Below are 12,151 nucleotides of genomic sequence, written 5' to 3'. Positions count from 1 at the left end.
GCAGCAGCTTTCCACGGGTTCATATAGGAATCTATCCCGGCCTCACTTGGAGATGCTGCCGGGGACTGAACCTGGGGAGGCCTCCCGTTGGCCATTTTGGGAACAGGATGTTGGACTAGACAGAATCACAGAGCTGGAATGGGCCACGAGGATCATCTAGTCCAGCCCCTGCAATACAACAATCTTTTGCCCAAGGTGGGTTTCGAACCCATGACCCTGAGATTAAGAGTCTCACGCTCTACCGGCTGAGCTATCCCAGACCTGGCCTGATCCAGCATGGCTCTTGTTAAGTAAGCGAACAAACATACATAGATTAAAGAGAGACATATTTATTTGGTTTGGAGTTGTTTCACTCCATCCTTCCACGTGGGCCTCTCAGGAGGGATAGAACTGACTGGCAGATAGACTTGTTGTTGCTGTTTAGTCATTTAGTCGTGTCCGACTCTTCGTGACCCCCTGGACCAGAGCATGTCAGGCACTCCGGTCTTCCACTGCCTCCCGCAGTTTGGTCAAACTCATGCTGGCAGCTTCAAGAACACTGTCCAACCATCTCGTCCTCTGCCATCCCCTTCTCCTTCTGCCCTCCATCTTTTCCAACATCAGGGTCTTTTCCAGAGAGTCTTCTCTTCTCATGAGGTGGCCAAAATATTGGAGTCTCAGCTTCAGGATCTGTCCTTACAGTGAGCACTCAGGGCTGATTTCCTTCAGAATGGAGAGGTTTGATCTTCTTGCAGTCCATGGGACTCTCAAGAGTCTCCTCCAGCACCATAATTCAAAAGCATCCATTCTTCGGTGATCAGCCTTCTTGATGGTCCAGCTCTCACTTCCATACATCACTACTGGGAAAACCATAGCTTTAACTATACGGACCTTTGTTGGCCCTTCATGGATCACTGCCTTGCGGTGTCGAAGGGGCTTGAATAACTCAGAGAAGCTATGAACTATGTCGAGCAGGGTACCAAAGATGGACAGGTCATAGTGGAGAGTTTTGACCAAACGTGATCCACCTGGAGCAGGAACCGGCAAGCCACTCCAGTATCCCTGCCAAGAAAACTCCATGGACAAAGACAACAGGCAGATAGACAGACAGACTGGTATAAATCAGAGCAGGGAAGGGATGGAGAGAGCGAAGACAGACACCCGCCGGCGGGTGAAAATCCCACCGGCAAAGCTTCGCAGCGGATGCCGGCATGCAAAGCTTCACCTGTTGATCTCCCCACCTGCCTCACACACCCCACCTCGGTGCCGCGGACTCCTGCCTGGACTCGCGTGTCCGATGGATCAGCCTCGCGCGGCGATCCCGAGAGAGCCCAAAGCGCAGCCCAGCCGTACGCCCAGTCGAGGGCAAAGGCGCGGCGGACTCCAATTCCCGTGGTGCCGCGGGGCGCGCACAGGCGCACTGGCGGCCGGTGCCTTTGGGGAGGGGGCGGCGGGCGGGGGAGGGGGTGATGTCAGCCCGGCGGCTGCTCCCGGGCAGCCAATGAGCGGCCTCCGACGGCAGGTGGGCTTGGCTGGCGGCGCGCGCGAGAGGCAGCGCTGGCTGGCTGTCCATTCAAGCCCCGCTCGCGGCTCGGCTGCAGCAGCTGGCGCCGGCAGCTCCGGGCCGTCGCTTCTCCGCCGCCGCCGCCGCCTCGCCACCCCGCCCCGCAGGCTGGGCATCCGAGGGGGCCGCTTGGATGCCCCTGCCCTGGGGGAGGCAGCGCGCTGAGCCCGGGCAGGGGCAAGCCAGGGCTGGGAGATGGAGCCGTCGGGGCCGTTCCACGACTCCGGCGTGGGCGATCTGGACGCCGACGAGTCGCGCCCGCCTTGCCCGCCCTCGGGGGACGAGCCGCGCCCGTCCGCCGCGCCCCCCAGCTTGGCTCCAGCGGCGGCGGCGACGACGGCGGCGGCGGCGGCGGGTCCCCTGCGGGCTCCTCCCCCGGTGGCCGCCCTCCGCCCTTCCTCCCGCCAAGGGAGCCAGCCCAATGTAAGCGGCGAGCACTGGGCGGCCCCGGGCCACTCGCCCAGCTCCAGCGGCGGCGGCGGCGGCGCGGGCACCGGCGGCAAGCACCGGCAGGCCAGCCCGCTGGCGCACCGGCGGGACAGCAACCCCTTCACCGAGATCGCCATGAGCTCGTGCAAGTACAGCGGCGGAGTCATGAAGCCGCTCAGCCGCCTCAGCGCCTCCCGTCGGAACCTGCTGGACGCCGAGGCCGCCGCCGAAGCGCAGCCGCTGCAACTTCTGGGCGCCGGGGCTCACCCGCCCGAGATCGTCATCTCCCGGGAGGACAACCACTCCCCGCAAGGGCTGCACCCCAACACGGCCGTGCTTTCGGGGACCGGAGGTGGCCCCCACAAGCACCCGCCCGTCGGGGGGCCCTCCTTCGCCAAAGCGCCCAAGCGCAAGAACCAGAACATCGGCTACCGCCTGGGCCACCGGCGCGCCCTCTTCGAGAAGCGGAAAAGGCTCAGCGATTACGCGCTCATCTTCGGCATGTTCGGCATCGTCGTGATGGTCATCGAGACGGAGCTGTCGTGGGGCTTGTACTCCAAGGTAGGCGCGGCTCCCCCCGCCCCCCCGGAGCCTCGGAAGGCGTGTGTGTGGTTTTATTTGGGGGGGGGGGCGGATGTCCTGGAAGGCGCCTTCCAACCTCTCCAAAAAGCGCGCACCGGCGCTCTCCAAACCAAGAAAGCAATTTCTGAATCGCGACGCGTGACTTTGTTGGGGAGGGAGGGGGGAAGGAAAAAGCGGAGCCACGTCTAAAAATTGGTGAGGGTATCTAGCATCGTTTGGGGGTGGGGTGGGAGGTGGCGTTAACATATCTCAGTCGTAAAGAGGGTGGGATGGAAAACTGCGCCCCCCTGCCAACAGCAACCGAAGTTGCGCGCATGAATGTGCTCCCCATGGTAACGTTAGCGCCAATTGAAGTTTCCCTGGGTTTTCCCCTCCCTCCATTCACAGTTGCGGTTTATTTTTTTGGGGGGGGGGCGGCGGAAGGGATGGCATGCTTAGGTGAGAGGGAAGACTCTCTGGTGGCTCCTTCCGCCCAAATTGCTCCCTTACCTCCCCAGAAAGAAGGCTTGATGGACCCCCCCACCCCATTCTCCAGTAAGAAAGGGATACAGGTGGTATGGGGGGGGGGAGGCGGTAGATAGAGAAAGAGAGAGAAGGGCGGGGTCACAGTGCTTTCCCCCCTGCTGTGTAATCCAAACCGTGCCTATTCGGAATTAAATCCCATTAAACCCGGCGGGGTTTACTCGCATGTAAATGGGATCGGGCATGCAGCCTCGAGTGCGTTTTCCCACCTAGCCAGCTTCCATCTCTGATCGCTATTGCAAGATGCTTGGGGGTGGGGAGCAGGGAAAAAATGATCAGTGGGTTTCTGCTCACAGTATTCTTATTTTTCACCCCCCCCCCACTTGACTCTTTGGCTTGCACACCCTACTGCTGCCTCCATAGGAGAATATTCCAGGATTGGGGGTGGGCATTGGTGGCTTCCGTTTAAGGCTTGTAGTACATCATAGCGGAAAGGTGATGGGTTGCATTTTGAGAGCTCCCCCACCCCCTGATTTAGAACCAAGATTGTCCTCCATGTTCCCCCTCTTTCTTCAATGGGGTTTTCTATGGGGTAATCCGGCTGTTGATTTCTGTAGGGAGCTACTGGGGGTTGCAGCTGCTTTTCAGCTTGCAGTCATGTGATTTTTGACTAGAGTGTGTGTGTGTGTGAGAGAGAGAGAGAGAGAGAGAGAGAGAGGAAGATGATGGACAGGAAACCCCTTAATCATTTGAGACAGGAGGCACCCCCTTTCTGGGCCCTGATGCTGCTGGGTTCGTGCCCCCCCCTTCTGAATCTGAAATGCACAGTGGTTCTTCTTCCCTCCTCCCTTCTGCTGCTGCTGTAGCTCAGTGGCATAGCATCAGCTTTTGCATCAGAAGGTACCTGGTTCGATCCCCAGTGACATCTCCAGGTAGGGAGGTCCCCTTCTTGCAACCCTGGAATGCTGCTGCCAGCCTGTGTAGACAATATTGAGATCAGCGGTCTGAACTCAGGCAGCTCCCCATGTTCCCTTTTTGCTGGCCCTTTTCAATAAAAAAAAGGCACCTAAGAAAAGCCTGGCTGGATCCGACCAAAGGCCATCTAACAGGTTGCTCTCAGTAGGGCACACCTTTTCTTCCACTAGATTTATGCAGGAATTAAAGGGCTTTGGGGATGAAATAACTCCTCAAACCCTTGTTTAGGGGTCCCTCTAACCTGACATTTGAGCTTCATGGGTACCAGGACTGCGGGGGGCAGAATTATGGGTGTTGCTCTGGTTCGGTATCTGCTGAGAGCTTTTATTTCTTCGAAGCTGCCTTCCCTTGGGGGCTGTTGGCTCCCTATCTGAGCCCAGTTAGCCTTGCGCTGCCCTGTGGCATGGAGTTCCAGAGGTGAACTCTGTGCCGGAAACTCCCCTGTTTCAGCTCATTTATTGTGGAGATGGGGAAACTCAAAGCAGTCTGAATGTTGCTGGACTCCCGATGGATTGGTCGTGAGTGATGGGAGCTGGAATTCCGCCACAGGTTCTCCATCCGTTGTTAAAGGAGTGGTGCTGGAGGAAGGAATGTTTAGAGAATGACAGTCCTTGGTTGCGTGGACAGCTAGATACTGCTACCAACAATTGACATAATATGAAAACGTATTTATTTATCGTTAATTTCGTTTACAAATAATTTCCCAGCAGGCATCCCAATGCCTTTTGCAATATCGTGAAAGCATATATCAAACAGCTGCATGTGTTTAAAAACAGTTAAAATATTAGCGTATTTTAAAGACAATCTTAACTTTATATGTAACACCCATCTTAAAACAGAACAATCGCTCCTATATCATATAGATACAAGCAAGCTTAGCATGTCAGACTCAGACCTGGGAGAGCTGGGTTCGAATTCGCACCCTGCTGTGAAGCTTAGTCGGTGACCTTGGGCCAATCGCTTACTCTCAGCCTAGCCTACCTCCCGGGGTTGTTGTGAAGATAAAATGGGGTGGAGGGGAACAACGTAAGCTGCCTTGAGCTCCTTGGGAGGAAAGGTGGGATACAGATGTAATTCATAATAATAATAATAATAAATTATAGTATCATTTGTGCATATGATCCTTTGGGAGGGCGGGTTCTGTTCTGAATCCTCGCTGCCAATTAATGTCATTGGGTCATTCCCCAAATTTCAATATTAGGAGGAAAAGGCAATCGCTTTTCCCACCCATTCCCTTGACACCACTCCCATTTCGTAAGTTCCTGTTATGCACACATACATCCCAAATCACTCACCTTATTTTCCCAACCTGGGGATGAGGAATCCAGTGGCTGCCTTCTGACTCCCATCTCAACAGGCCAGTGCTGGCTGGGGATGATGGGAGTTGTAGTCCAACAACACCTGGAGGGTGACAGATGTTACCAGCCCTGTTTTATGCCACCTTTGAACCATACATTTCAAGCACCACTCTAACCAGTCATAGCTTCCCTCCCTCCTCCCACAAGACTTATGGGAACTGCAGTTTGTTAAAGGGGCTGAGGGTTGTTAGGAAAACCCCGGTTCCCTTCGCAGAGCTACAATTCCCAGTTCCCTGTTAAGAGGCATTGATTGTTAAACCACTCCTTAGGGAGGAAGAGCAGCCTACAAATGATACATATGAAAAACAGACAGCTGGACAAAACTGGGAGGCAAAATGTGGTGGTGGAGCATTCCTTGATGTTTGCTCCCCTCTAAGGAGCCTGGTATGGAGAGATAGACTGCCACCGGACATGGAAGTTCATATTTAGGCAAAGGTAAAGGGACCCCTGACCATTAGGTCCAGCTGTGACCGACTCTGGGGTTGCGGCGCTCATCTCGCTTTACTGGCCGAGGGAGCCGGCGTACAGCTTCCGGGTCATGTGGCCAGCATGACTAAGCCGCTTCTGGCGAACCAGAGCAGCGAACGGAAACGCCGTTTACCTTCCCACCAGAGCGGTACCTATTTATCTACTTGACAGGCTTTCGAACTGCTAGGTTGGCAGGAGCAGGGACCGAGCAACAGGAGCTCACCCCGTCATGGGGATTCGAACCGTCGACCTTCTGATCGGCAAATCCTAGGCTCTGTGGTTTAACCTAGAGGGCCACCCGCACACAGGTGGATTGATTTTGCCCCCTGAACTAGCTCGTTTGGAAAAATTGTTCCATACGCCACAGTAGTGGCATAGAGAATTTTAGGCTTGGGGGTTCAAGCCTCTCTAACTCCCTCCCTCCCTCCCTAGGCTACCTCCCCAGCCATTCTGTTTAAAGTCTCTTCTTCGTATCCTCCATGGATGTTTCTGTGTGGCTGGAATGCGTTCTTGAACTCTGATAATGCATCTTGTTTTCCTTGGAGGAAAATGTCGTGGGAATGTAGAATCGTCACATTGGAAGGGACCCTCAGAGTCATCTAGTCCAACTCTCTGCAGTGCAGGAATCTCAGCTAAATGTAGAAACTAGCCAAAAGTACGGAAGTGAAAATGGGCATCTGTTGCCCCGCCCACTTTGTCCTCTGGCCCTGCCCACACCTGGCATGTGGCCCCCAGCAGGCAGTGTGGCCCTCAGACTGAAAAAGTTCCCCTCTTCTCCTCCCATCGCTGAGCATGTCCTGTCTCCCTCTGTTTTGCCCCTGCCCCCATTTGTGTGTTTGGCACTGTAAGCTCCATGGAGGCTGAGACCTAACTTCCCCTCTAGGAATCTCCCTCCGGGGACGTCTATGCTGGCTGCTTTTCTTTTCACAATGACACTCTGCAGCATTTCAAGGTGCCTTTCCTTCTGGGAGGGCAGAAAGTGGCTGTGGTGCTTTAGCTGGAGAGCATCTGACCAGCAGGGTTGATGGGCAGGGCTTGAGTATATGAGGGGACTGGGGAGGCTGCAACTCTCCAGGTGTTGTTGGACTCCAACTCCCAGCAGCCCTAGCAGCCGGCACAGCCATGGCAAGGAATGATGGGAGATGTAGTCCAACCAATAATCTGCAGGACTAAAGACTCTCCCATCCGTGGCCCAGGTGAAAATTTTAATTTTAATTTTGCTGCTTCTTCCTGGCCTCTTGCTAAACACAGATAATGGTGGGGGGGGGCGTCATGTCCCCACGGGGCCCTCTTTTCTTGCTTTGTAAGAGAAGGGCCTGAAATTGTATGTGTTTTTAGGCGTAATAATACAAATCTTTATTTATGCCCTGCCCTTCCCAGTTCAGAAAACCGGGCTCAGGGCAGCTAACAACAAATTTAAAACACTTAATTGATGCGATAAAATACAGTATAAAACATGAATAACAATAAATTCAGAATTCAAAAATCAATTTAGGGGGAAAATCCATCCAATAAACATTAGATGATCACCAGGGCTAGCTGGCTAAATTAGTCCTGTTTGGGCCAGCGAGGAGACCAGGGGAGAATTAGCTGCGGGATCCCAGAGCAGGTAATCTTCATAAAAAAGGGAGGGGGAGGGAAGGAAGGGGAATAAAAGACCAGGCTAAGTTCAAGCTGAAAGCCAGGCAGAATAGCTCTGTCTTACAGGCCCTGCGGAAGGAAGTTAAATCCTGCAGGGCCCTGGTCTCATGGGACAGAGCATTCCACGAGTTCGGAGCCATCACTGAGAAGGCCCTGGCCCTGGTGGAGGATAGTCTGACTTCCTTAGGGAATGTCCTAGATCCTATTCATTCCGAATTTCATTTCGATCCCCCTCCCCATTGCCTTTCTATCAAGAGTCTGGGGCAGACAAGGGGAAGGTGCCCTTTAAGATTCTGACACCCGAGGAACGTGCATTTACGGCTATTGCGACCCCTTTGTGCCACGGGACTTTAAATCTCAGATTCAGAGAGGAATCATAGTAATGTAGGGGGCACCAGGGTCATCTAGTCCAACCCCGTGCAATGCAGGAGGCTTTTGCTGAATGTGGGACTCAAACCCACGACCTTGAGATAAAGAGTCTCCTGCTCTAGTGACTGAGCTGTCCAGCACCTAGGAGCTTGCAAACTCTTTGGAGCTGAACTCAGTACTGGGGGAATTGAGAGCGGTGTGGCAGTTAGAGCGCTAGACTCGGACTGGTAGAGATGTGGGTTCAAATCCCCACCCAGCCAATTATGTTCATGGGGGACAGGAATCTTGCTCCAATAATAATCTCTTGGCCTAACCTACCTTGCAAGGTTGTTGTGAGTGTAAAGGGGGGGGAGTGGGGTGGGCGTGGCAGAGCGGAAGGCGGGCAGCCCAGCAGTGGGTGGAGCCAGAGCCAATGGGAGGCTGAGCCGTCCCCTGATTGGTTGCAGTTAAAAGGGCAGGTAGGTGGGGTTGGCTGAGGACAAACTGAGGCTTCCAGAATGAATCTTTCTCAACCTTGGGCTAATTGCTCTTTCTTGCCTACCTCGCAGGGTGGTTGTTGTGTGGCAAGAAAATCTGGCAGTTGCTCTTTCTGCACATAACCTTCCCTTGCAGAGATACAGCGCTGGGGGAGGCAAGGGCACCACCACCTTTGAGCTCTTTTGAGGAAGAGGTGGCGAGAAATGCAAGGAATAAAACAAGCAAATAGACCTTCCTGGCTGGGTGGGTGTGAGACGGTTTGTCAGCTGGGAAAGTGCGGCTGCTGTGCACATGCGCAGGAGGCATTCTCCTCCATTAATTCATCTGCTTGTTCCTGTACTGGATCCTAGCCTAGGGATAGAGCAAGCACACCGCGTCAGACTTGCAAAGTTGTGGGTGGGATTGGGAATCTTAAGGGTGAGCATGCGTTCACCGGGACCTCTCTGTCTGGCTCTCCACGCCACACCCCTCGCTGGTTCGGCATTGCACCCTGATTATTTCCCCCAGGCTGGATTCCCGATTGTGGCTGCCTCAATTCCCCGCCCCTTCCTTAAGCGCTCTGCCTCGATGCCCTATCTGCATTATGGCTATAACAACAGTCATACTGAGGAGTAGTAGTTTGGATTTGATATCCCGCTTTATCACTACCTGAAGGAGTCTCAAAGCGGCTAACATTCACGTAATCTGGGGAACCGGGTTCGTGTCTCCGCTCCTGCACCTGCAGCTGCTGGGTGACCTTGGGCCAGTCACACTTCTCTGAAGTCTCTCAGCCCCACTCACCTCACAGAGTGTTTGTTGTGGGGGAGGAAGGAAAAGGAGAATGTTAGCCGCTTTGAGACTCCTTAAATGGAGTGAAAGGCGGGATATCAAATCCAAACTCCTCTTCTTCTTCTTCTTTCCCTTCCTCCCCCACAACAAACACTCTGTGAGATGAGTGGGGCTGAGATACTTCAGAGAAGTGTGACTGGCCCAAGGTCACCCAGCAGCTGCATGTGGAGAAGCGGGGAATCGAACCCGGTTCACCCGATTACGAGTCCACCGCTCTTAACCACTACACCACACTGGCTCTATACTGCCCTGCCTTGCAGGGTTGTTGTGAGGATTCTGTGGAGTGATGCATAAATGAGGGTTAGAGAAAACTGTGACCCCCCCCACATACACTGATTGCATTCATATCCCACCATTTTCTCCAAGGAGATCAGGACAGTGTACATAACTCTCTTCATCTCCACAACAACCCTGTGAGGTAGGTCAGACTGAGAGGGAGCGACTGGCCCAAGGTCACCGCATGATCTTCTTGGTCAGGTGGGGATTTGAACCTTGGTCACCCAGGCTCTAGTCCAACACTCGAACCACCACACTACTATGGTAGATACTGCAGGTCTCATAATCCCTGAACATTGACCATTCTGGCTGGGGGCTGATGGGAGCTGGAGACATCACTGCACCCTTCTGTGAGTGCATTTAACATGTGGTCCCTGATTGGTTGGGACATGTGTTTAGGAAGCCATTGAGGCCTTCCAGGTGTTGCTGGACTTCAGCTCCCATCATCCCTGACCATTGGCCATTCTGATGGGAGCTGGAGTCCAGGAGACATCACTGCACCCTTCTGCGAGTGCATTTAATATGTGGTCCCTGATTGGTTGGGACATGTGTTTAAGACGCCGTCGAAGCCCTCCAGGTGTTGCTGGACTACAGCACCCATCACCCCATGTGCTATCTGGGGGCTGCTGGGAGCTGGAGTCCAGCCGCCTCCCCGGAGGGCACTGGGTCCCCCCCCCCAATCCCTGGGATGAATGCTAAGATATTCTCCCTTGCTCTGATTGCTTCTGATTTCGACACCACCTTCCCCGCTCTCCTGCCAGGCTCGCCTGGGTACCTGCGTGTCTGCATTTAGAAGGCTGGGGGAAGGAGTGAAGTTCTCTGTGGGGAAGGGAACGTTGGCATGGGAACTCTTTCCAGGGCCTGAGAAGCCTGGCGGGGAGGCAGGGCTGCTCTTTGGGGACTTGCCAAGGAAAATCACACACCCTCACACTCTTCTCCCCACCACCACCCGGAAAAAAAACCCACACAAAACAAAACCCCACGAAGAATGTGTGTGACGCTGGCACTTTGCCACCCCTGGGGTTGGTGTGATCCGTAGTCTGCCCCTTGTTGCAACACAATAGCAGGTCCCAAGGTTAGGCTGGGGGGAGCGTTTTTGCTTTCTTCTCATGCCAGTTGGTAGCTAAATATATCTCTTGCCTTCTCTCCCTCCCCCCCATCTTGATTCTGCATTCACTCTTTTCCCAGCTCTGAGGAAGAGCAGCACTTGATATATTTTTAAAATATATATATATATTAAGGAGGTGATGGAGATCAAGGCAGCTAAGCAGTGTGAGCTCCCAGCCCCAAATCCCTGATTCTTTGTGAGTTGAACTACTTTGTGCGGGGGAATCTGCGCATCCTCAGGGGCACCCTTGTTTTAGGCAGATCCTTACCTTCTAATTTCGCTTTTTTTCAAACCCCCCCCCCCCAAGTTGAATTTTAATAGCAGCTTCCAGGAAAGGGAAAGGAAAGGAAAATAAAAGGAACTAGAAAGATTAAGTTGCCAGAGTTCCAGGGTCTGGAAACCAAGCCTTATGAGGAACGGTTGAAGGAGCTGGGTATGTTTAGCCTGGAAAAGAGGAGATTGAGAGAAGATAGGACAGCCATCTTCAAATATCGCAAGGGCTGTCACATGGAAGGTGGAACAAGATGGTTTTCTCCTGCTCTGGAGCGTAGGACCTGAACGAATGGATTCAGGTTACAAGAAAGGCGATACCGACTGAATATCCCTCAGGAGATTGTGGACCTTGGAATTAGCTGAGATTCCTGCATTTCAGGGGGTTGGACTAGATGATCCTTGGAACCCCTTCGAACTCTACAATTGTATGGTTCTGTGATTTTCTGAGTTGACCATTCCCTTCATTACTTAGAAAAACGTTAGTGCATTTTTGTTTCATTTTTATCAACATATTTGTTAATATTTAAAAACTTCGTACAGTGGAAACAATGGAAAAAACACAGGAATAATAATAATAATAATAATAATAATAATAATAATAATAATAATTTATTTATACCCCACCCATCGGGCTGGGCTTCCCCAGCCACTCAGGGCGGCTTCCAAAAAAATATTAAAATACTATAATACATCAAACATTAAAAACTTCCCTAAACAGGGCTGTCTATGAAAATAGACAAACCCATAAATGTATCTGCTTGCTTGTTTAGATGCTCAGGTTTGTCACCTGAATCAAAGCTACTACAGTGGTACCTCAGGTTAAGAACTTCATTCGTTCTGGAGGTCTGTTCTTAACCTGAAACTGTTCTTAACCTGAGGTACCACTTTAGCTAATGTGACCTCCTCTGCCGCCTCCACCACACAATTTCTGTTCTCATCCTGAAGCAAAGTGCTTAACCTGAGGTACTATTTCTGGGTTAGCGAACTCTATAACCTGAAGCGTATGTAACCTGAAGCTCCTGTAACCCAAGATACCACTGTACATACCAGATTTTATCAATTTATCCTGCCACTGTTGGAGGGTTACTTTCCTTGGGCCCTGCAGGCTCTGTCTGTGAGGTTCTGGATATTCAAAATGAAACTGCAGAGATGCAACAGTCAGAGCTAGATTTCCTCCTTCCCTCTCCCAAACTGACTTTTATTCTCTCTCCCCTGCTGATGTGTAAATAAATCTTGCCAGCCCAAGGTCTGGTTGGAGCGTAGCTGTTGTGCCTGTTATGAGTTTGAGCTGAAATCTAGGAACTGTGAAATTTTTAGGAGGGGTGATGGGACAAGTGAGATCCTGGAAGGAAAAACTTAAGC

At 52.5% G+C, this 12,151-nt stretch overlaps 1 protein-coding gene across 1 annotated transcript in view; it reads left to right on the top strand.

The window, feature by feature from the left end:
* Positions 1-1,622: 1,622 nt before the first annotated feature.
* The window catches only part of KCNN3 (potassium calcium-activated channel subfamily N member 3), a 99,488-nt gene continuing 88,959 nt past the window's right edge, over positions 1,623-12,151 (top strand). Inside the window, exon 1 of the mRNA XM_083715691.1 lies at positions 1,623-2,533. Within this exon, the coding sequence (XP_083571817.1) occupies positions 1,739-2,533 (795 nt within the window). The 5' untranslated portion in view covers positions 1,623-1,738. The remainder of the gene's footprint in view (positions 2,534-12,151) is intronic.

The sequence above is a fragment of the Podarcis gaigeae genome (genome assembly GCF_964106915.1).
Source record: "Podarcis gaigeae genome assembly, chromosome: 16".
NCBI lineage: Eukaryota > Metazoa > Chordata > Lepidosauria > Squamata > Lacertidae > Podarcis > Podarcis gaigeae.
This window is presented reverse-complemented; position numbering and strand designations above follow the sequence as displayed.